Genomic DNA, 25975 nt, shown 5'->3' on the forward strand with positions numbered 1-25975 from the left:
GTACATGTTTGTTTCTTATGGTAGGACAGACAATGTTTTTCTTTCCCGACATTCCACACAATCAGCTAATATGTAATATCTTTTGTGAATAGATGGCAAACCCAACATGCCACTCTTGTTCTCTAAAGAAATATTTTTGGAGATTTTTTTTTACCGTCCCCATCATCCTCTTGCATTGTTATTTTCAGCTTTCTGGAAAAGAAAAAAAAAATTGGACATAGGTACATTTAATTGAATAGGATTTTTTTGTAGCTATTTCCTGATTTGTTTGCGAAGATCAACATGTCTAATTTTCATGACAAGTCGTCTTGTGGATCCTGTTTTCATAAGTTGCTAAGAGAAACACAATGTCATATATATATATATCCTGGAAACCAGGAAGTGCTAGGTTCCTAGACAGACTACTAATTGTAAAGTATTACAAATGTTTAAGCTGGATTTTTTTTAAGGATTTTGTTTGGCATGCCAACAAATGGGACACTAGGATTTTTATTAAAAAAAAACAACATATTTTTCTTAACTTGATTTTTCTTCTCCAGTCACTTAATAAATGTACTTTGTACTAGAATTAAAGCTAAATTTTGAAATATTTTTTTACACATTTACCAGGTGTGATAAATGTGCAAGATATTAAGGTGAGGAAGAAGATTTAAGCTTTTTTGTGGGTATTTATCTCAAATGACTTTAAGTTTACGGAAGCAAGTCAGTCTCGGTAAAGCTTTTTGCTTGCAAAATATTCCCCTAATCTTACTTGATGCCCATTTGGGTGTATATGAAATACGGGTATTAGAGAAAAGCTTATGACATCTGTGACACCTCCCAACTACTCAGAAAGAATGCGGTCCTGTTCACATTCAAATCCACATTCCTCCAGTGTCGAGGACAGCTGAATGTCCGAGGTTATTTCAAATTCAAAGTGCAGGAAGAGTCGCCTAAATAATAATGTTAATGTGAGGGGGGGACAAAATGGAATATCCTTTTTCAGTGAAGAATGTTAGTCGGGTGATGACGAAATCCATGCAAGCACTTGTGCAAATATTTGGATGTTTACACAAGAAAAACTGGCTGGAAGTTTTCTCACACTAACTTGGCACATGAATGTTTCCTCAGTCATTCTCTGACTGGGCAAATTGCTGCAGTAATAGCAGCAGGTTTGTAATATTTAATCCCATCAAGTCACATGATTTAAATGTTGCTTTCTGAATTCTTAACGTGTTTTTCTACCCTGGGTTTTAAATTGATTCATAGCAGCATCCATATGCTTCCTGCTATGTTTTGTATAATAATAATTTTAATAAATGAAGCAGCATTTTCTTCTTCTTCTGAGTACCTGGCCAACAAACTTGTGGCCATGTGTGCAATGACTTGCTCTGTTATAGGTTGCATTGTTGCACCACCTGAGTGATGCAGCCGGCTAATCGTTTGACCCTTGCTCCGTTTCAGAAGCGGCTGTTTCGTTTGTCTCATACTGTTGCACTACTCTAATAGTGCAGTACACACACCAACAGGTAGCAAGGAGGGCGTGTTGGAGAGAAAAAATGTAACCTTCACTGGCATCCATCTGCATGGTGAAAACTTATGACTGTGCAACACCAAGGTGTATACTTTGATACTAGTAACCAGTCCTTAGCTACTTTACTATAACTGTTTAAAATAATAGTCAAGTCTCCATTAACACGGTGCTTTATATTATGGTTTATGTCATTCATACAAGTTTGACGTTTCGATTGCTTGGTTTTCTAAGCTATGACAGTTTGATTAATTTTCTTGACCAAACCTGAGAAATATAGAAAAAGACACCCAGAAGTTACAGAAAAGTGATGTCACTACTTTTTCTAAGCTGGACTTCAGCGTTGCGGTATAACAGAAAAGAAATGATTGTCAAATTTGAGTCCATAAAGTGAAGATTTAGAGGGCATTTGATGGAGCCAGGAGAAAAGCATGAACATACCCCAGATATCTAAAAATCTGCCAAATTATCGATAGATTTAGCAACACTATTTTTAATTTACCACAGTGACAAATAACTGTTTGTACCTAACAAAGTTCGGAAATTACATCAGCTTTCAGTTTAGATGCTTAAAATTTTGATTCAGTTTTGACCAGCATTGAAACACTTCCTAACAACGTGCCAACATGGCCGTCTTTATGTTGGTGCTGTAGTTGTAGAAGCCTCACTTTTATTCACATAATCAATTAATGTTTATCTCTTGGAAGTTTAGCTGTATAACAACCATTTCTGCCTGTAGTTTTTCTGTCATTGCATGCACGACTCGTGTTGCCTGGAAAGGTCATTAAAATACTGTAGTTTTAATACTTTGGTTCATTTAGCTCGGACACAGAAAAATATAAGGTATCTATAAAAACTGAGTAAAAATAAGGGAAAAGTTTCAACATAACTACTGTCCAGTTATTAGAAATGATTTACTTTGGTCCGAAGGAATGTGCAGAGAGGGTTAATCGAAGAAAAATGTTCAAAATGTGAAGGGATGGTTATAAAGCCAAACAGCTGCTTGGAGGAAGGACCTAACATAACTCTCCTTTGTACACCTAAGATGCAGCAGTTTGTATCTGAAGGAATAACAGTTCAGTAACTGCTCACTCCTGGGTTGGGAGAGATTGTCCATCAGTGATGTTACTTTAGCCAGAGTTCTTCTATTTTCCCCCACCTGCACTAGGTCTATTAGGCAAACCAGAACAGAGCTGGCCTTCCTGATGAGCTCATCTATCTGCTTCCTTTCAGCTGTAGCTAAACTGCTGCTCCAACAGACAACCCCATAAAAGATGGCAGATGCCACCACAGAGTCAACGATGGTCTTTAGGAACGCCCCCCTGCACACCAAAAGACTAAATATTTATTTGGTTTGCAATTGCAGCTCAAGTTGAGCTTTTGGTTTTCTTTTTTGATGACATCATTGGTTTTAGAACTCAGTACACATTGCTGACTTTGTTTGAAAGTCAGCAATGCATATGTGAAACTGAGAAATCCTCCAGTCGTCTTGGAAAATATACGTATTGTTAAGTGTTGGACTTATGGGCCTAAATCAAACATTCAGATTGTTAAAGATAAGTAAATGGCCACTGAAATGAAATAATTAGTGACTCAGAAATGTCATGTTGACCAGTGAACTAAGTTACACCCACACTCTTTTGTTGACACATTTTGATTCATGAGTAGAACCCTGGAGAACTGCAACCGTCTCTGGTGCTAATGCCTGTACGATCAGTTGTGAGCCAGACAGCCCCTCTAAAGTTTTCTCCTGTACTCTTTTTAAAAGAAAAAAAAAACCTGACTTAAATCTGGACATTCATGAACTAAATGCAAAGGATTACGTTTTTACTTCATACTCTGGCCAGACTACTTTCACATTTAAAGTTGACACATTGGCTGTACTCTGTTAAAAGAACAAATCTGCAAGGAAACACATGCTTTCTACTCCAGCTTAGAGACAACAGGCCTGCCTGTGTTGTGTTATCTGCCCATCGCAGGCTCTATAAGGTCCTCTCTGTGTTCTTGACATGATGCACCTTCTCCCCATGTTATCTGCTGTCTTTGTCTCGCCGGGCATCTCACCCCGCTTCCTCTGTGTTTGTGTCGTCATGGAAACAGGCGTGTGACAGGTCTTGGGTGGGCGTGAGGGCTGAGCTGTGGGGTAATGGCCAGGTTTTTCACAGCGAGGCGGAGGAGAGGGGATGGCGAAACGGCACGGTGAAGAGACCTCTTAAAGCAAGGCAGCGGTTGCTGATGGAAAGCCGAGAGCCGCTTCGACGTGGAAGGGAAGAAGTGGGGATTATTAACTCCGTCTCTGCTTCAGCAGCTGTTCTCATTGTGTTATTAGCCAGACTTCAAATTAGGTCCCCTTATCTGTCTGTGCCAGAGTATGACAGGACTGTCTGAATATCAGATTTTTGTCTACCTTAGCTAGTCCCCCGCATCCCAAAGTCAGTTGCATTATTATCAAAAAGTGAAGCAATTTTTTGTATAATTAAAAGTTTACAAGTTAAGGTTCATATTAACAGTCAAGCAAGAGGAATACATGTTAATTGGCTCCATGGTAAATTGTTCTGCTTTGTCTAGAAATGAAAAGGAAATGTAATTGTGCCTTTCTCCCAATCAAATGTTCTTTATCACCAGAACTTCTGAATATCCCTATAAACTAAATGCATTGAATCATTAGCAGTTGCATATCCTTTAACTGGGGCTTCGATTAAAAGCATTAATTAATAATAATAAACAAATAAGGTGTTTAATCTGCACTGTTGATTGTAAACACACATCTGAACAAATCTTAGACATCCTACTGCAAGTGAACGCAGCACTAAATGATCAAGTTAAATGGCACACCCTCCCCAGTGTTTGGTAGGTGGCTGGGAGCACTGTGAAGTGATGAGAGCAGCACCGTTTAATGATGATGATGATGTATGATTAAACAGCACTAGATAACACAAGTGCTAATGAAGTAGAAGTGACAAGAAGCGTTATCCTAGAATAAACTTTAGCGGTGGCTATTACTAAACATTTCTAACACTTAAAAAAAAAACAGCAAATATATGTGGTGAGAAAATGAGACATCCCAGCAAGGTGAGAGGACAAACAGCTGAAGAAGTAATCACAGCCTGTCAGTGTCACCATACAAATATGTTTCTAATCCACACTGTACTTTTTTTTCCCTTCTTACTGTATTTCTGTTTTTTTTGTGATTTCTATAGCCTTCAGGCTGAGCTTTTATGTATTCTTGTGTAGCATGAGTAAAGTGTGTATCCTTTGAAATCAACTAGTTGACAAAGAGGAAGGAGGAAACGTACAAAACTAAAGAAAACTACAAATATTAAAAATTCCCAATAATATGAAGATTAAAATGCAAGCAGTACCAAGTGATGATCTCTGACTATTTATACTAGCACATCAAGGTGCTCTGCCAACTCAATTTCTATAGAAGCTGTAAACAGAAATAATGATGGAAGGTTGAGGATGCAGTGATAAGAGGTCAGAATGCAGGGACATGTGGACTGTAGCGCTGAAATCTAATTAATCATTCACATTAAACTTCTCTGCAATTCAGTAAAATCTATAAACTGTCATGTAAAACTGGACAATCATGAACAACACCTCATCATAAAAGGATATTTAAATGTTCTCAGCTTTCTTTTTTCTAAGAAATTCATTTTTCAGTCATTCCCCAACTACAATGGAGAGCAAGGTTTTTGTTGTCCGTGAAGTTCCATGAATGTTTTTTTTGTTTTTTTTTTAATTACCAAAACATTGAAAGACATGAGAAAATTAGCTGAATTCAAGTACAAAAACAACAACCACAGGCAACTGTGTTGCAAAATTAATTGGGGGGCAACTTCCTTCCTCCATCTAAACCAATGAGAAATGACCACAGCAGGCACAGTGATGGTGCATAAATGATTAGGACTTAATTTGCAATCAGGTAAAGTGATGGTGCCCTTACAGCTATTGGTCCTACTCACTCATGACCTTTAAAACCATGACCAACATACTTTGGTCATGGTACATTCACACATTGACATCATGTGTGAATGTACAGTTTTATTATAGGCTGATATGCCTCTCATAGCAGCTAAGGTGCTTTCGCAGCCAAATTAGCTTAGGGCTATGTAGGAATACAATAATAACCTCCTGGGTGTACCATGATATTCCTTTGGGCAAAAATCGTGGCTGAAATGTAATAAACGAAAGATGGAAAGGCTGAGTAGGAAAGAAGTTGTTTTATTTCTGTGAATTGCTCTAAATTAACATCTTAAGCCAATGGTTGCACTTTGCCAGGACTTTGGAAAGAGCTCTACATAAAAACAAGGATGTGATGCTCTGTGATGCAAGAGACTGAATGGGTTGTTCATAAGATGATTGTTTCAAGTCTCTACTGCTAAAGATTGCTCTGCAAGCTATTGAGTGTTCTGTTGCACAAACTGCCTTTGCCCTTTGGTTTTGTTTTTTGCTCAGAAGTTAGCCAGAGTTGGACTTGTGAATAGTTGCTGGGCTCAGGATTTAGCAGAATCCCAACCCACATGTCAACAATTTGTTGCAAATAGTTGAAATGTTCTGCCTTATGCACAAAATTTCAGTCACACCAAGTTCCCTTTGCAATTGCAGTTCTTTCTACTTGTACATTTGCTGATTTGGCTTCAAGTAGGTACTTGAGTTTCTGAGTGTTATCAAAAAATCTTAATTCCAGTATTAGTGATTTGGCTTCCGAAGAACTTGGACACCTTTGAACTGTTTCCTATTTATTTTTAGCTTAGATTTTATTTTGATATTTAACACAGTGCATCATAAATCTTGCTATGAAACATAATAATGGTAACATCATTGTTATTTTATTTTCCCAGGATGAAAAGGTGAGCTGGACTGAGTTTAATACATCAGTGTATGAACATCTTCTTGATTTTCTGTCCTTGTATACCAAGTTCAGTCTAGAATTCCCTTTTACACACAAAAACATTAGGAAAACATGAAATTGCATTAATATTTCTTAATAATAATACAATATTAGTCATATAGTTAGCCATACCGATATGAGTATTGGTATATTATTCATGAATAAATCATATAAAAGTGTCGTAAACACATGGTGACGTTTGCAACACTTTAGTGTATGGTATTAAAAGTATTTCCAACAGGCCAGGTATATTCTAGGTGTGTAAATTATTCATCCATGTAGATCCATTGGCATTGTGATCTGATATATTGAGCAGTTTTGATATAACTCATAGAACATGACATTAAACTATAATTAGTACGTCAGACCTACACAGAGATTCAACCTGGGCTCCAGGAATCTTGAGACAAGCGACCGTGCTACTCCACTTATGTAGGTCAGCCGCGGCAAATTGCATATTGATCTCTACAGCCAAATTATAGTATTGTCTACTTCTCATCGTTATGAAGGAGCCCCTCAGTCAGGTTGGCTTGAGTGGAGGAGACAGCAGAGATCACATGACCGTGTAGCAGTGCTTCCGCAGCTGTTTTCCCTTATGTTGCAAGCTTTGCGTTGTAGATCAGTACAGTAGAGAATATATATATATATATATATATATATATATATATATATATATATATATATATATATATATATATATATATATAGATATATATATATATATATATATATAAATGTGTGTGTGTATTAAATGTGGTAGATTTTCATTCTATTACAGTTGGGGTTCATTTTTCACTGCTGTGGTAAGACAAAGAAAGTGTTTAAATTCTGCATATGCTGTTTAATATCAATGTCATCTGCATATGAGAAGAAGCTTTTAATTAACGTTTGTCAGCATGGGGTTGTCAGCGGAGATTCTTTCATCTTAATTTGTTTGGGTGAGCCCTCTCCCCCCACCCCCTCATCTTTTCAAATGCAATGAATCCATGGCACTGGGTGTTAGCATGTGCTTGGCACCATTCCCACTGCCCAGGGTGGAATCCTTGGCACTCGAGGAGGGAGTGAAAACTTGGATTGAGGAAGCTGCCTGCTGGAGTTTGACTGGGTGGTCCGAAAGTATGCGGCAACACGCCACCCTTTAAAATAAAAACAACCTGTACAGAGTCTTCTAAAGCGATGGGGCAAACGGCTTTGAACCAGCAGTGCAAGTTGGACCGCTGTAGCATGAAGTGACATGTGTAAAGCAGCAGCTTTTCTCTATTGCTCTTCATAAAGTCTGGGGAATAAGGGGATTCAGACGCAACTTTTTCGTTTCTGCACACGTTGTGAGAGTCGAACGCTGACCAGTGTGGATCCTATGAATCCCCTCAACCCCCACCATCAGAGCAGAAAACCCTGCTCTCTCTCTCTCTCTCTCTTCTCCTCCTCCTTTCATTCTGATGACTCACAGTTTGCACATGTCAACTGTATAGCATCTATATTTGCTGTTTTAAAGGGGAAGTGATTATCCTTATGCAACCTGTTTACTCCTCCGTACAGTATAGTTAACCCTCATTTCATTAGGCTTACATTTAATGTAAATTATTCACGAAGCAGTGTGCTTCTGTTTGTCTTTTCCTTCCTTATTTACCGCAAACATCAATCCTAATGAGCCTCATATTGACGCTTCATTAACTCGTGTATGCAATGTTAACTTTCCTGATGAGCACAATGTTGCATACATTGTAATCATGACCAAATTCACTTCATGTATTTGAAATTTTTTTAAAATTATTATTATTATGTTTTTTACTAATGCATTGATTATGCATTTCCTGGCCTTTATCAGTTTGACATTTTCTGTGGCTTCTGATTTGCTGATTTCTGGTTTTGACATGGTTCAGTTTTTTTTTTTTTTTTTTTACCTAAGGAGTTTAATGCAAAAGAAGAAAAAAACAAAACATTTGCTTGACTGTCTGTGCACAGCAATAGGTGGGAGCAGGACAGAATCACATTACTCTTTGTTCAACATAGTCGAAGCTTTCCTCTGTCAGTCCAGCACTTTCTCTTGACATTATTAGAGGGACTTCAAACTGCAGGAATGGTTTAAAAGATTGTTAGACCCTGATGGTGGTGACAATGCCTAATAGTGTTGTTGCACCGAAGGATCTGCTCAGCGCCTTTTTACATTTTCATGTTCAGTATTTAAAGGGCCGCTTTGGCCTACTGAGTCCATCCTTTCAATATTTGAAATTAAAAGGAAGTCTCGTGAAATTCTACAAAATCTTATACGACAGAATTCCTTGACCCGGCTGTTGCTAAGGAAGGTGCTTCACCCGACGTCTTCCTCTGTCTCGTCCAATTACATGTTCTGCCGTCAGAGCAGCAGCACTCTTAATCAGGTAATGCCGGGTTTTAAACGTGCTCCAGGGATCGTCACATTGCTCAGACTGCAGCTCGGTAGAGGAGAAAACGATTGTATGGTTTCTGTCGTCACGTTTCTGAAATTCAAATTGATCTACTACTGCTAAGTGAGTAATTTATGCCTGACGGCGTCCTCGGCTGATAAAATGACAGTTATGTCATCCGATTCCCCTGGACGCACCCAAAAACACACACAAACATGGTACCTTTCTTGTTTTGTTTCACTTTCACTGCATGCCCTCGGACCCCAATGGGAACTCATTCCTTGCAAACTGATTAGTTGGTGGACACGTCCCCCTTTTCTATGCACAAAAGATACCCGATATGCAAGGCCAGCCATTCTTAAAATACGTCTCCATTAATTTTGTTCACTTTCCCTCCTATTGTCTCAACCTCCTACACATCTACCTTTCGCTGTGACTCATCCTTTACAGCATGTCTTTTACAACTCATCGCATCAGTCCCATTATTACGCGTAAACATTTGTTTTTGCTGTCGCCGGGATCAGATAAGAGAGCTAGCTGTCGCTACGTAAACCACACTTGTAGAAACTACTGCATCTGCTGTCTGCATGTTATTTAATAGGTTATTTTTGTTTCTTGTTCTCCTGCTCACCAGCTTCACCTTCCTGAAATTAAGTAAACACTTCCAGACTTTTTTGAGACTCCACCGTTGTGAAATAAAAGATTGCGTTCAAGATAAGTGTTTTATTGTACCACATTTCAAGTTGGTAATGCAGAAGAAGTTAACCTAGATTACGTGTCTGAGAGTGATAAAGTGGCAGATAAACTTGAAAGGTAACACAAAAGTTTAACACAAAAGTGTGCCTTTTTAGCAGCTTTGATCCTTCTATACTCGAATCCACTCACAACAACCAGTAACACCCACATTAGCATGCTACATGTTTCATCTGATGCACAGCTGTGGTGAAGCTTTGACTCTAATTCTGATTTCTCTCCTTTAATATTAGGCACCAGCAATCTTTAAGCTTTGTTCATAATAAAACCCTGCAATGCCAAAGTTTTAAAATGCCAAATTCTAAAAGACATTTCACTTAGGAAATATGAATAGCATGTTGATTGTTTGACCGGTTGGATTAGATACGATTACATTCAAGCATACCTTTCTATTACATATTAATTCCAAAAGAAAAATTAAGTTATAACTCATATGATCCAATTTTCTTCAGAATTGTTGTAGATGCTGATTGGAGGAAAAATCGCCAATAGCAGTCTGTGTTACAACAGCTGTAACGAAACCTCTGACTGAAGACTTTAGTTGCATAGTAATCTCATGAAGAGACTGCTCAGTGCCGTCCTTAACTTTGTTTTTACGAAGACTCCTTCTTTTGGCAACACTCTCCAGATCTTCAACAGTAGTCTCAAATAGAACCAGTTTTCGCTATCAGCCTGTTGAACCTGTTTTAGTCCCTGACTCAGATGCTTCTACCCCAACAGATGTTGGCAGAAGAGATGACGCTCTCCCTTCAAAGTTTACAGCATCTTGCTGCAAACTTTGAAGGATTTTAGCCTCGTCAAAAAGTACAGTCCCCTCTCGTAGATGGTTCTGTTGCTGCCTTTTGAGTCCAGTTTGTGTTCCAGGTGAACATCCAATTATTATTCTCCTTTCTCACCTATACTTCTCCTCCTATAGCAGAAATATGGTTTCTGTTTCTCTTGAAATCTACATTGATCACGCTTGTTTTCTTCACATTCAAGATAAGATGATTGTTCCTTCACTATGACAAACAAACCGCCAGATCTGCATATCTCGGCTTCTTGTCATTCTCAGTCATCTGTGTATTTCTGCAGATGACAGCATTCTGACTTGCACTGGAAGTCTAAGGTGTACAGAGTGAAAAGGAATGGTAGGAGTACAGCCCCTTGTGGTGATCCTCTGCTGCGGACCACCAGGAGTAAATCTACGAATCAGCTGCTAAGTTTAGCCGCATTAGCAGGTCACACTGTACAGCCTTGCAGAGGGTTTCTACAGAGTCTATAAAATAGTTTCTTTCAATTACAGGCCTCAAAATACCTTTGTGTGTCCAAACTCTCCTGTATATTTATTACATCTTAACATTATACATATGATCCTTCTTTATGTTTTATGACAAATGCCCCACTATATTTGTTTTGTGTTGTTCTAATGATTTCTGCTGTTATTGCTCCTCCCTAAAGAGCCCATGAAAGTTGGCTTATTGTAGTTTAAAATCAAAAGGTTTCTGTCCTTTTTCTTTAATTCCACCAGGCGCTTAACTGTAGGAAAGAATATTTGCTGACGTTTGTCTCCGTAAGCAGGGCTTTTGTTTGTTAGTTTTGTTTCACAATTGGTAACATGTTAATAATAATCATGACAATGCCTTACTCTCTGTAAAACTAGTTGAATTAAGATGATTTGAGTATGCCTGTCTCCCCCTCTATAATGACCTTTCAACATGCTGTGTGTCTTCTAAAATCAATTTGGAGAAATCCCGCAAGAAATGTAGTTTGTTTTTATATTGCACAATCTTGTGCTGCAAGATTTTGATGCACACCTGCTCATCAGTCAATAAACGCGGTGCTCTTTCATGATAGGACCAACACCAAAGATAAAAGGATACCACATCATGTCTCACTCATTTTCTTTAGACTTTCTTTCTGGTTTAAACTGAAACTTGGCATAGGAACAGCTGGGTAGAGCTGCAGCGTTCATCTTGTGCTTCTGATCTTTAGGGCTAACCTCTCCTTAGAGACATCCAGTTTGACTACATTCCTCTGAAGTATGTGTGTATGGAGCAAATGTCAGATGTCTTCTGGTCGTTTTTAAAGGCAGGTTGAGCTGAATGCCCTGCAGCAGAAAACCGAGATGTGTATAAAGTTTCAGAAAAGTTGAAATTACTGTCGTATTTATCTGCAGATCCCTTGTTCTTTGCTTGAGCTCTCGCTGTGTCTTCCCGTTCTGCAGTCTTCCGGACATTTTGGGCTGTAACTTTTAGACAGTGGGTGTGTTGTCACCAGCCTATGACAGCTCGTAGGAGTGAGGACTATAAAAATGTAGTGATCACTGCAAATCCCTGTCCCCTCCCTGCTCTCTGCTGTCTGTTTACACATCTCTGCTGCGCACAGACACAGTCCTTCCCTCAGCAGAATGGGGGAATTATAAAAAATAATAAAAAATGGTTTTGAATCTGCTGATTCGGCAGGGGCTCGGATTCAGAGGTGTGGACGTGGTTATCAGCTCTTCACAATTTAACCCAGATGAAATTGTCTGGAAGTCTTTATCTGATTTCCTTTTTTGTGCTGTAGTTGGCTGCGGTGTACCTACAGCGAGTCAACAAATGCTGCTTGTTTTTTTTTTTTTTTTCTTCAGCTTTAGGCTAATGCCAGCTCTATTTTCGGAAAAGCATACGCGTTTGACTGCAGTTTGTCTCACCTTCCCTGATGGAGCAACCTTTATTGATTAAAGTCAAGGAAACTGATGTCAATGAAACCTTCTTTTTAGGATTGGAACTTAATGCCAATTACTTTCATTAGAGTAGACATCAGTCTTAATTCTTATGCCATTGACAACCATTAGTGGGCCATTTAAAAGGCACTAGAAGAGAGCTCTATTGTGATTAGCCGCTTGATGACCTGGCCAATATGGTCATTTTCTGTCCTGTTTTATGGGAGCCTGAATTACTGATTCAGCAGCTGTTAGCTTAGCTTAAGTTTGGTTGGGTTGGTTTAAGAGCATTTTTTACAAAGAGAGTCCATAACTGGAAGAATGAGAAGTTCAGACTGTTTGATCGGACTAATCTTGTATCTTTGAATTTGAACAGAGAGACTAAAGATAAAGCTTAAGTTTAGATTTGCATAAAGCAGCAGCTCTGATTATAATTATTTTTTTTTGAAGAGGACTTAACCCTTACATTTCACTGTTTTTTGATCTAATAATCTGGCTTGGAAAATTATTTGGGAAAAGTAGATTGTCTTCTGTTGCACTGGCAAATCTTTTCATCCATCACCTAGACATGTTCTATATTTATATTGCAAATGTATGCTGTTGCTTGATGCACTTATAGGCCAAAGTAGTTATTTTCTTTTAGTGCACAGTTACAATAAAACAAGGTTTGTTTACCCTTAATTCTTAAAAAAACCAAAAGATCTCTTTTGAAATAACTGTTTGGTAATATCAGATCCACAGTGCGCTTTCATTTATTCTTTCTTTTTTTTTTTTTTTTACAGTAATGCTGGATCAATAGAGTGCTTTCAGCCTCCGATGTAGTCTGTCGTATGGTCCAAAGATCAAGTCTGGACTGTGACTGAGCATGTGACAGAGTTAAGTCTTAGAGGAAATTTCTCCATAGGAGTCAGAACAAATTTACTAAGAGAAAGAGAGCAAGAAAAAGGTTGAAATAGTCACATTTACATAAGCATTAGTTTAGATTATTACTGTTGCGTTACTGTCAACGGTCATTATAAAACTGCATTGAGAAGTTCTGTAACTTGTTAATTTTAGCTATTTTTGTAAGGCACTTGCAAATATATGTCATTTTCCCCTCTTGTGGCTTTCTGGTCCTTTCTTAGTTTGCTTCACAAGTAGAATCTGTTTACTCTCATGTCATGTCAGCACATCACATCATGTCAGTGGTTTCCCCAGCTGGCTCATTTGGCATGTACAGCATAAAGCAGAAGTATTGATTCCTGCTTAGCATTTAATTTTGTAAACAGGGGTTCTACGTAAGCCCTACATGTTTATAACACAAGCATAAAATAGAATGCAAAATTATTGTTTTGCATTGGAATTTTTTTTAATGTATTTTTCTTGCTGCAGGTACAGGTTAATTTGTTTATGTTTGTCTTTTTTGGCTCAATACTTCTGGCCAAAAGGATTTAAATCTGTTTTGAGCTGTTCAAGTTAGCTCAGTGAGTTGTTTGTGTACAGCAAACTTTGAAGACGGACACATTTGTTATTGGATTCTCGTTTGACCTTTGAGTAAGTCAATTTGTCAACATTTAAAAGTCTCTTAAAAAGATTTTTTAGCACCAAAGTGAAACAAGTTTCCCTAAAAGATTTACCGATACATTGTTTTATATTTCTTAAAAAAATATCAAGTTTTTAAGAATATACTGAAACTGTCCTCACAATATAATAATGCCACCAATTTGCTTCATTCATGAGTTCTAAGTATAATTTCTGAAGGAGTTTTCTCAATGATGGCACACTTATATTTGCATATTTCTTTCTCTGTAAATCAAGATCTATATTTGTGGAGCTTACAGTTCAAGGCTGGCAGCTAAACGAAATGAGTGGCCATTTTGGAGGCATCTGTACAAACTTACAGAATTGTTCCTTGAAACTGGTAGTAATTGAAGGTTTAAAGCAGACAATTGAGTAACTTGTGGCTGTAAAAATAATAATACAAAAAAATTTATTTGTCACTAATCCATTGTTGTTTACATGAAATCTATCAAGGTTCATGGGAAATCATTGACAAAACTGCCTGGCTGATACAGCAGAAGATGTAGAGCACATTTCCCTTGCTGGACTCGTGAGTCGAACTGTCAGGCAGCTGCAAGCTGCTGAGTTAGCTGCACATGTGCCGAGTTGCTGTGTATGGCCCCTCAAAAAACCCTGGTAGTGTGTGTGTGTGAGCAAAAATGTTTTGAAGACATTGTGGCATTAGGTTTTCACACATTCCAAATTCAACCAAAAACAATGCTGTTTGCACCAATGTCCTCTCCCGGGGACTTCAGATAACACTTTAGCTGTTCCCTGGATTTCATTACAATAGCTAATGAAACAGAAGAAGTCTTGCTTACAGAATAAATGTTACACCTAGTTCTCTCTTGTTGCCGTGTTGTTAAAGGATGTGCTCCTTGGATGCTTTTGCATGACACCGGTTCATTGCCATTGCGGAGAGCTCATTCCAAGTGTTGCTGTTGTTTCTCCCAGCAGGTAGACGAGAGCGATGCGTAAAAGTTTCCAGGCTTCATCATCTTGCAGCAATGGCCTGAGAGACTCTCTGGACTAAGACCACGGTAAGAAGAGCAACGGCAGCCAACTCTCTGCTGATGCAACTCTGCTGCGCAATATGATGAATGCAGTTTATTAGTACAAATGTCGACATGATTCAAACACTGAAATGACAAACTCCTGCTGTTTTATGATCTTGCATTGTTGGAGAAATAGATACATTTGGGTGAGCCTTTGGAGATGATCTTGTGGGGGGGGGTTTGTGCCGCAACATTTGTTTTACAGACCAAAGCAATGGAGATTTTGCAAATCCATCTGCTGAAAGATTGAGTTTGATCTAATATTTCCACAAGGTTTGATGAATGTGCTCCTCTGTATTTCATTTTCTGATTTGACAGTTTTTGTAAATCAGTTTTGCAAAAAAAAAAAAAAAATTGTTTCATTGTTTGCTTTCTTTAGTTTTTGCTCTTTACCTGGAAATTTCTGGATGTTTAAACAATCTCTGTTTAGTTTAGCTTTTTTCAGCCAACTTGCTGAAAAAAATTATCTCTAATTTATTCTTCAAATAAATCACAGGTAAAATATGTTTTTTATGACTTTCACATTTTATTTTGAGCCAGAGCTGGACGGTATACCTGAAAAACGTATACACAAGAATTTCATATGTGGAATAATTGATTAGTTTTTTGTTAAGTATCTGAAATGGAGCTAAAATGGTGACAAGACATTTTCTGTTGTATTCACAATTTCCTCTTGAGCTGTTCTGCTCATTTGTTTTTTCTTCATCCTATTGTTTTTTTATTTTTAACAAGTTACTAAGGATGGAGGCAAAACCTTTAACTGATGCTGTGCAGGTGGTTTCTAGGAAACCAAAGAAAGTGAGTTACTTGATGCCTTCCACTGCTATTTTCCCTCCACCAATTGTTTCTCTTCATATCTATTTTTTCCTTCCATGTTGGAAAGCAACTGATTCATTTGACGTATGGAGATCAGACTGGTACAGTCTATAGTTCAAAGTTTTATATTGCAATCTGCTCATCAGGCAAAAACCTTGAATCATTGTAAAACAAGCTTTTTAGTGTACACACTACAATAAGCAGCGGGGTCAGTAGTGGATTGATAATGGCTCCGATCAATTAGGTAATTGACCCTTGCAGATTAATTTGGGATAACCCAACACATCTAATTTCCCTACTGCTATCAGTAAATCTTCCCATAGCGATTAACCACTGATGGATTTGGACTACATTGTTGTTTGATGATGCATACTCATAACAGTAGTCATTTTTGGTCATTGCTTAAATGCTAAGTTGGCAAATTGCCATTGTGATTTACATATCCAACCATTGTACTCCCCAGTGTTTCTCTGACTACCAGATGCTGAACCGTCTGCTTCTCATCCTGCGACATCCTGGAGTTACTGCCGCCATTAAAGATTGATGAGTGTGATCAGCTTTCAGTAAATGTGGGGCCTGGCTTGTTGCTGGTCTCTGCCACTTTAGTGCCATTACCTTGCAGTGATTCCAGAGGAAAGAATATCTTGAGTGGGACTAAGTCGTATAAAATGTGAACAGTTTTTCTTTTTCTTTTTTTTGCTTGTTGATTTTACTCATCGGAAGAAGTTTGAGAATTTTCCATTGACTTTGTGTTCTGAAGGACAGTTGTTGGGGTAATTAATGGTGCAAAATAAATTTGAAATGGGCTTCAAGTAGATGTTAAAATTTACGTTCCTTGCTTGCTCTTTATTTGGTAGCCTGGATTAGTCTGGTAGAGTGATCTCTTATCTTGCATTATTCAGACTACAATCAAAGTCTTCTGTCTTTTCTGCTTTAAGCTAGCAAACATTATGATGAGAGAAGAAAACATAAAATTGCAGTATATTCTTAGTTATTGGGAAAGCGTTACAGATTGTAATCATCCAACTTTTTTTTTTTTCCGTGTATCCGTGTATCTATTAGGCATGGACAAAATGGCAGTGAAAATGAAAGTTCTTGCAACTACTTGTAAGCAGTGTTTGATACATGACAGTTGAAATATTACAACATTCCAAATATTGTACTCCGGTTGTTGTTGGTCTACGTAGTCTGGTGCACATGGATTTTGCACTGATGATTTTTTTTTGTTATTGGACAGTTTAAATTCAAGCTATAAAGTCATTCATATTATGGACTCAATTATTTTGTGACTTTGGTGACACAGGAATATGAAGTCGTGTCACTATAATGCGTATGAAGACCTTGAATAACATAAAGGTCTTCAATAAAAGGGGGACCATGTTTTTTTTCTCAGATTAATAACTGCCGAATAACACAAAGTAGTCCCAGTAGACCAAGTAAAGTCTGATATAATCCAGCACAGTGACAGAAAGTCCCTCCTGCTTTTGCAGACTATTTAATGGTACGTCATAATAGACTGTTTCAAATTAAGGTAAGTTAAGGTTCTTAACTCATAGAGAAATTTCATTTAATAAATTTACAAGTTCTGTTCTTAGGCCATAAGTCTCATGACAGTTTGTTTTTGCTGCTGAGGCAGTTGGTAAATAGTTGCACACCAGAACAGAAATGTAAACTTTAGGCTCATTTTATAAAGTCACCTGATTTATCAGTGTTTTCTGGAGGCTTTGTTGAAAATTGGAGCAATCAGCTTGAGCCCCTGGCATTGAGCCCCTGGCATCACCTTGACCAAGTCACAATACACAGTACACCTTTAGGCTTTTGACTTTCATTTTTCTGCTGTCTTGCCATTTTGCTCTGCCTTTCTCTTGACCCAAATCTGATAGCCCAACATCTGGTTCAAGGTAACGGCAGCTGTCAGCAAGGCCAGAGTTCACCACAACCTCCACCTGTATTGAATTCTGTTGAAAATGATCTTGTTCAAATCCATATTTGCCTTGAATAACATCTTGCATGAATCCAACAAGTTTGTGTGTATATTGGCTCTCCCAGCGCCTCTTTTCACCCTGGCAAAAATACTGGGGCGTAAAATGAGAAGACAAGTGTCCTCTGGGTCCTTCTTCTGTCATGATTTCCTCGTCAGTTTGTGGGAAATAAATTGCCTGTACTGCAGGCCTCTAGAAGCACTCTTTATCCGTGCACTCTTGCTCCCCATGTCCCTCCTGGGGCCGGTTGTGTTGAGACGCCATGTGAGGACAAATTACACACCAACAAGACATTGTTCAGCCCCACCGAGGTTCTGTGCTTTCTGGACGGGTCCTCGTTATAGCAGTGAATGAGACTACAAACACTGCCCCAATAGCTTCTTATTCAGTGTGATGAATAGTCTTGCCCAGCACCCAGTGAGCTCCAGAAACACTAGGTGTGTCTCTAAACAAAGCCATGTTAAGCCACAAAATTACAGGAACGGCACACTGGCAGATGCAGCCTCTGCTTGGCAATTTGAGACATTTCTTTCTTCCATTATGTTATGAGTTCAAATGGGCAAATCAGTAGTTTTATAGTTTTTATGGCAGTGTGGTTTTGACTATGCAGAACAAGCATCACGAGTCGTTGTGAGAACTATGCAAAGATGAGAGAATTCTCAAGAAAAACTGTCTTGGAACTGCTAAGTGTGTCCTCTGGTGTGGTGTTTTCTTGGCTGTAAGTGCAGGTGAATGTCTGAGTTGGATTTCTAGGGTGGAGAGCCATCTGATGGGGCAGGTTACAAGCAGGTTCTAGTTGAGTTTGATGGGAGGGAGCTCGGTTGCTTCCGACGCTTTGTGCAGCGTCAAACCATTTGTCGTCCCCAAACTTCTCCCTCTCCAGACTGGTTGTCTCCAGCTCAATCCTGGGGGTGGGAGGGTCTGCTCATCTGACACTCAAGTTATAAGCAATGACACACACACACGTATGGCTATCGTTCTAAAGAGCACTCTGAAAGTCAATTGATTTCTCTGGAGATTTTGTTGGGTTGTGAAGTAATATTTGCTATCTTTTGCCTTTAGCCCTCTGTCAGAAATGTTGTTCTGTCTGAAACACAGCTTTTAGCTTCTGAAAAATTACCAGTGTCATTTTCTTGAAGTGGCGTTGTGGCTCTTTAAAGTGTTTTTAATCCACCCCATCGTGCAGCCGTGGGAGTCGGTCACAGATATGATAAAGATGGAAAATAAAATTGCAACAACGTGAGAATTGTTCACACCGTCAGCCCATCAGCTTGCAGATATTCACCGTCTGTGTTTATGCGAGAGAAATGGGAAGGAGTCTAAAGTAGAGACAGTTATGAGGCTTGTCCGAGATCCAAGCTCGGTTTCAGTGTGGGGACTACACAGAAGGGCATTGCTCATATAAACCTCATGACCCTGGCATCATTTCCACTCAGTCCTTCAGCCTGTGCTTTCCCAGACAAAGCTGCTGCTTTGCCCGGAACACATAGAAGATAACCAGACGACGTGTCCACAGCATTTTATACCTAAAGGATAAAAATACACTTCAACTTAACACTTATAAATCATATAATACATGGTGAGCTCTCAGCTGCATAGCATTATTGTTTTATTTTAATTGCCTGTGAAGAGAATTGACGCATCGTCTTGTACTGCAACAGTCTTCCTGGAGTGCATTTAGTCTAAATAAAAGCTGATATCACTTGTTTCCTTTACAGTGTCCTTTGCCATTTCTTGTGACACTAAAAGAAAATATGTCATGGCCAGCGGCTCTTTCTTTTGGCTGTTTGGTTTTGCGGAACACTTATTTAGTTGTTCACAGATTTTATTTTATTTTTTCTTATAGTGCAAATTGCTTGCACTGATGACTGATGGAGCAAATGTCCCAACTTGGTGTAATAATGAATTAGAAGAGTTGATGGCTTGATGAGCTTCAAATTTAATAGTTGCTTCCTAGAATATGCCAATCATTCAAGAACATAATGAGGTTACTTACCCTACCCATCTATAACCTACTTATCACTGCCAGTGACACCCGAGACAGAAGTAACAATGAATTGCCTTTTTCCTGTGCTATCCTTTAATCAGTCGTAATCTTTTTATTTTGTATTATATAAAGGAGGGCTTAGTCTAAGGATCTGTCATCTGTAGAGTTGAAACCAGACAATTATGATTACAGAATAAAGACATCTAAACAATTATTTTTTTTGTCTCTGAACACCTCAAACATACTACTTCCTTATGTGACATCATCACAGGAAGAAAACTTTGGACCGCCACAAGTCTTGCAGAAAGATCCTCTTCACCTGCTATTCTGGTTTAAACAGTATGGGGATGTCTACTCATCATATCATTCAGGAAGGAGAAGAAGAGATAACTCAACCCAGCAACAAAAGCAAACTGTGCCTGCTGAAGCTGATGTGTCATTATTGACATTGAAATGAGTGCTGTACCGACGTGAGCTGAAAGGCCACTCAGAGAGGAAGAAACAGGATTAGTTTTCAAATGCACACAGTGAAAAAGAACCCTAGGTTTTTAGACATAGTTGTTTTTGTAGTCTGATAAAGATCATTATTGCATTAGAAGTAAAAATGGAAAGTTTGCCAGCTGGAGAACGCCCCACTGTGAAGTAGAAGCAATATGTTGTTTCTGTGTTTTGTTGCACAAGTGACTGGTGAAGGTCATTTTTTATGCATTTCTTCATAAGAATGAGGGACGCCCATGCTTTAAGATATTTTCGGCGGTCAGAAAATATCCTATCATTTACTGACTGGTAGTGTCCATGAATTTTTAAATTGTCCCCAAGAGACATAGAAGCTTTCAGCAATTTTCTTGCATGTGACTCTTGTTCATATTGGGTCTTGAGGCTTTGTAGAATTAGGGCCTGTTTCAAGCCAGGTGGCAACTTTAGGCTGAAAGCAGACATAGTTGCATTTCTTTTACCCTGTGAGAAGTTGTTTCATACTCTCCTGTGAATGTAAGCACATTTTTACAGCATATTTGTTTGCTAATGATTTCCCAGCAGTTACTAGCTTGCCAGCAGTCCAGACTCCTCCTTTTTTATTTTCTAGATGTGAACCCCCCCACTAGTCTGCCTGTGTTCAGACCCCAATCCCCTTTCCCAGCTACAAAAGCAGTCAGCAGCCGGCTTGCCAGGCTGTCTGGTCGTCTGTGTTAGTGTCATTGAGACGTGCTCGGTACTTCAAGTCTCACTTATTTGTCTCAATGTAGAGTGACCCATCATTGCTGCTATGTCAAGGAGATGGAGGCAACCAATCATATCTGGCTCAGCGAGGCACACACAGCCAATCAGAACCGGAATCCCCATGGTAACTTGTGCTTGAAAATCCAGCCCTGGCCAATAAAAATGGAGAATGGCACTTGGCTATTAGAGTTTAATGGCCGGCTACCATTAATAAAATGATATAACCTCTAATATTGAGTTTGAGCTTTTCAGCACACTTGCTCTGCACAAAGACGTTGGTGTTCAAAATAGCAGAACAGCCATGGACTCAGACGTTTGTGTCTTTTCACTCGCAGTACTGGTCAACAAGGGAACTCAAGACACTTGTCAAAAGGACATGTTTAAACCATAGCCAAAGGTTTGACTTCATTCATGTCAAGCCAGTTACTACTGCTAGCTTTCAGCGGGTCACTCCAGGGCAGGACGCAGGCAGACTAAGGTTTGCATGGCCACTACCTCATTCATTATTTTAACCAGCTTCTGCCAGGCTATGCTACCCTGCTCTCCTCTAAATACTGGTGTTCTCCACTCTGTTCCCTCCTTATGTAATGGCAGAGCAACAAGTGGTGTGTGTCATAGCTGTTTCCATGGCAAGGGTAGCTGAGACTCTATCACAACACAGCATGCGCCAGCTGTGGTACCTACTCTGGAAAAGACCTGCATGTTCTCTTTTAAGGGTTTCATTTAAGGTTAGTTCTTTTACAAGCTGAAAAAGAAGCTTGTAAAATATTCAGTGCCTTGCAGAAGTATTCATGTCCCCTGACCCTGCTGTTTAAACGTTATGTCTTGTTATTGCTAACTGCATCCTTCAGTGGGGTTTGTTTGGATTTTATGTGACAAAAACATTTAAAGTGTGGCAGACATTTCCATTCTGTCTCCCTTTATTCTGACACAGATAAATAATAATCCAGTGCAACTAAAAGCTTTAAAGTTCCTTTAAAGGCTAATTATCCTGTTGTAGAATTTTCTTTTATTTTAAGTGTAAATACAGATGTTCTTCTAAGGTATCAGTGGTTTATTGTAGTACATTTGTGAATTAATGGCATTATGGGGGAAAAAGCAAATAGCTTAGGAACAAAGTTTTGGAGAAGATCAATGAAGGGTTCGGTTACAAATATCCTAATCTTTGAGTGTCTCTTAGAGTACTGTTTAACTCATCATGTGAAAATGGAATAAAAAAAACAAAACAAAAAAAAAACATGCAAGTAGCCAAGAACTGCTCCATTGTATCTCTGGAGCAGCTAAAGAGAGCCACAGGACAGGAGGTGGAATCTTTTAAGTTGTTGACTTTTATTTGTGCGCACCAAAAGCCATTGTTGAAAGCATTAAAAGTAGGCCTGTCAGGTTAACAAGTTTTTCTGGACGGTAGATTAGCCCAGAAATGATTGCAATAAGCAAGTAATATAATGGTAGAGGCATAACAATGCAAGAACACGTTCTCGAAGATCAATAAACTTTAAATTTTAATGAGTATCCAACATTCAACACTGGAACTGGAAGACATTTAAATATTCAAAATAAACAAGCAAAAACGACAACAAAATATAAAAAGAAATAAATAAATTATGAAGTCTCTGTAAACAAAACTGTCCTTCAAATGAAGGGCTAGTCGAGACCAAAGTACCAGACTGAAGACTTTTGCTTTCCAGTTTTAGGTAGAAAGAGAAAAACGATAAAATTGAACAAATAGAAGATATTGAGCTTTCTTTAATTTATCATGCGATTAATTGATTTATTGATGATTGTGACACACCTAGTAATCCCTGCTGAACATTTATCAAACATGTGGAAGAGGGTGCTCCGGTTAGACGAGACCAAAGTAGAACTTTTTGGCCCGCATTCAAAATGCTGTGTGTGAGAAAACTAACGATGCACCTTACCCTGGAGACTCCCTCCATTCTGTTCATAACTATGCCTTACTTTGGTTTATTCTATCACATAAAATCTCAAGAAAGTACTTTGAGGTTTAACAACATCAATTGCCTTGAGGAACCTTATTTACATGCTTTTTGATATAATGCCATTTTTTAAGGCAATGAGTTTTTACTTTCTAATATACTGAAGGTATCCTTCTATATATTTGAACCTGAGTCCATTAGCTGCTGACAGATTTTCAGAGGATGGTGGTAATTAATAAGATATTACTCCACTTTGATTAATAATTGATGGTTTTTCATTTAGTGCCCTCAAATTCTGCTTGTGGTAACTTGTAGATTGAGAAGGAGCAGTTCTAGCTTTTGAGAACACTTTATGTTGGTTTCAAGAGCATAACCTATCCAACTTCAAAGCTTTTGTTTGCTGAATCTGTTCAGTCATTTGGAAAATTTTATTTTTCTCTGTGTAGGAAATCATATTCATTGTTATTCAAGGGACAAAAGTTGAGTCCAGGTCATTAAATGTTTTTTTTTTTTTTTTTCCGGTCACTCTGCTCTGTCAGGTCAATAATAATAAAAATAAAATATTTATTGACTATTATTCGATATGCAACTGTGGCCAGGAGTCTGCCTCTCTACTCTGTTGAGCATCAGCTGAGCACATCAGAAGGGCAGCAGCACCCACTGGGCGCTGACTTCATCTGTGATAGTCAAGGGGGGAAATCTGTTAGCTTGTCATAGAAAGCATGTGATCTTTCGATTAAACTCAAAAATTGTTACATTCAGAATTCGTTTTGATAGTAGAATCTTCACGAAAGCCATCGTTCTCGTGTGTCTTGTTTATGCCAGAAGTCATTGAATAATTGAATAAAATCACTTTGTTTAAATAGCACCAAGCACAAGTCCTCTAAAGTATCAAATGTGTCTAATTCATCCATTGATTATCATGTGAAAAAAATTAGGATACGCCTTGTAATTTAATAACATTTCTTTTTATAAATATTCACACAACCATGTTAAAATCTATAATCTCTGGAAAGAAATGTGATTTATTTGCAATATTTAAAAGGTTGCCCCACTCCTAACTTTCTTGAGTAAGATGTTTGAGATTTGCATGATGCCACTCCTCAGTGATGCCTGGTACATAGCAATGGACTCTATATAGGAGACCATTCAAAGCAATGGTCTCCTATATAGTGAAACTTGGATCCAATTATAATTTAGTAAAATAAAAATGTACGGCATCTGGGAAAGCATTATCCAAGGAAGAAAGGACAGCTGATTGTGACTAACTTTGGAGCAGTAAACTCATTGTACTTTTTTTTTATTCCAAGTTAAATTAAATAAAAGTAAATAGCCTTTTACCTCAAACATTTTCACTTTCAGCTACCTCTCTGCCACATTAACTCTTTGTGCTTCAACTGTTTGCTTCCCTCAAGAGACTCACAAATGTTTGAGCAAAAAACAAAACATTTTATTGTACAATATGAGAAGTGACCCCAAAAGACATTTCAAAGTAGGCAAGTGTTATTTCCACATAACCTCAAACAGTAGAAGTTCTCATTGTTGTGTTTTTGATTGACCTCAAGTCTTTTCAGGTGAATGGCAGCCGTACAGTGACGCAGGCACACATTACTGTAAACTCTCTGTCCTGAATGTGAGCTGGCTTCACTTGGTTTTGTGTAGCGAATGGGTTTTTCTCGACACACGGTTGAGCGCACAGTCTGTTGCTGCAGGCGAAGCGCGGTGCTCTCATTTCAGTCTCTCTGGGGAGAACTGTGCCATCGGAGAGAAATGATTGAATCTCTACCTCTGCTCCATTTTCACTCATTTCTTCTGGACTGGATCAACTTGTGCTTCCAGCACAGACTTTGTGTATGCGTGTGTGTGTTTGTATGTGTGTTGTATGCAGATGGCCATATGGGCCCTCACTCAGTCCCGCATTGTCATCCTGTTATACCTTTTGCTCACTCAGTTAGCTAGTGAAATTGTTGCCTCACATTTAAAACGGATGTCCTGTGTGTTTCATTTGCAGACGCTGATATGCATTGATGATGAGTGGAGTCGGTGAAAACTCATCTGACCCTGCGAGGGCAGAAGCACGAAAACGTAAAGAATGCTCTGCCGAACTCATAGGACCCAGGTAAGCTTCAAGAATGACTAAATCCTACTTGCCAACTTATTTCATCTCGCCCCGCTACCCAGAGATTTTAGTTTTTCTTGTAAGTAATTTGAATTACCAGGCTACTGCAGATTAAACTACTTTCCTGCTGCTGACGATTTCAAAACTTAAAAAGGAAACTCAGGAAGCATTGCAGGTCAGTTTATCCAGCTGCGATTTTGGACTCTTGCAGTTCTGTTCAGGAAATTTCTTACTCAATTTTACAGAAAATTATGAGACATAATCACTTTACTTATTTTAAAAGCAGCCTTTTAGGACTCTGTATATTCGATTTTGAAATTGGTTATAATCTTGTATTTCATAAATGTCAACTACTATAAATGTGCATGCACAAAAATCAAACAATTTTGAACAATCAAATTCTGTGTTTCTTTAATTAACTCTGTTGAATTAATTTAAAGTACAAAGCAGTTTGTTTGCAGGTATAAAGGAAAGTAGGTTGGGATGACAGAGCAATGTTTGGATCTAAAATAAGGGCACAAATTGACCCAGAACCATCAAGGAGCCTGTATATAATGAATTATCTTTTCCAGGAGATACCAGGAGTTTTTACAGGAGCTCTGATGTCCTGTGTAAACATATCTACTTTCTTTCACACAATGGCCTACAACTTTTTTTTGTTGAGCTTGTTTAGGAAGGTCATCTGTGGTGCCACATGTAAGAACTTGTTGATAATGAATGTTAAACTGTTGGAAAGCGCTTTTATTTCCCACTTAAATGGTGCCAGAGTAACAGAGTGTAAGAAAAATACATTTATGGGTTGAGCAACAGGGTTGAGGATGTGGGTTGTACCCATGAAAAACTTGGCAATTTCTCCCTGCTAATGTGAAACATCTTTAGGTGGAGGCAGTGTGATGGCGAGGGGCGGTGCGTTCCTCGCTGGAAAAATGAGGCTTGTTGTCCTAGGTCGAAATCTCAGTGTGGAGGTATACAGAGATGAGGTTCTGCAATCAGTGGCCTTCACATAAATCCACTCTCATGGACTGAGCTCTATCCTCCAAGATGTCAACCTTTGCTCACACAGCAATTTAGAGGGGAGAAGATGTAATGGCC

At 38.6% G+C, this 25975-nt stretch overlaps 1 protein-coding gene across 4 annotated transcripts in view; it reads left to right on the forward strand.

The window, feature by feature from the left end:
• Window positions 1-25975, forward strand: part of ncoa2 (nuclear receptor coactivator 2) — a 69002-nt gene that overhangs the window by 3323 nt on the left and 39704 nt on the right. For all 4 annotated transcript variants that reach the window (XR_008606458.1, XR_008606459.1, XM_055037249.1 and 1 more), the window contains exons 2-3: window positions 14724-14809; window positions 24776-24883. Coding sequence is in view for 2 of the 4 variants with exons in the window: in XM_055037249.1 (XP_054893224.1) it covers window positions 24792-24883 (92 nt within the window). In the remaining 2 variants the exon portion in view is untranslated. The remainder of the gene's footprint in view (window positions 1-14723; window positions 14810-24775; window positions 24884-25975) is intronic.

The sequence above is a fragment of the Poeciliopsis prolifica genome, unplaced genomic scaffold, assembly GCF_027474105.1.
Source record: "Poeciliopsis prolifica strain line A6 unplaced genomic scaffold, Auburn_PproV2 SCAFFOLD012, whole genome shotgun sequence".
NCBI classification, from domain to species: domain Eukaryota; kingdom Metazoa; phylum Chordata; class Actinopteri; order Cyprinodontiformes; family Poeciliidae; genus Poeciliopsis; species Poeciliopsis prolifica.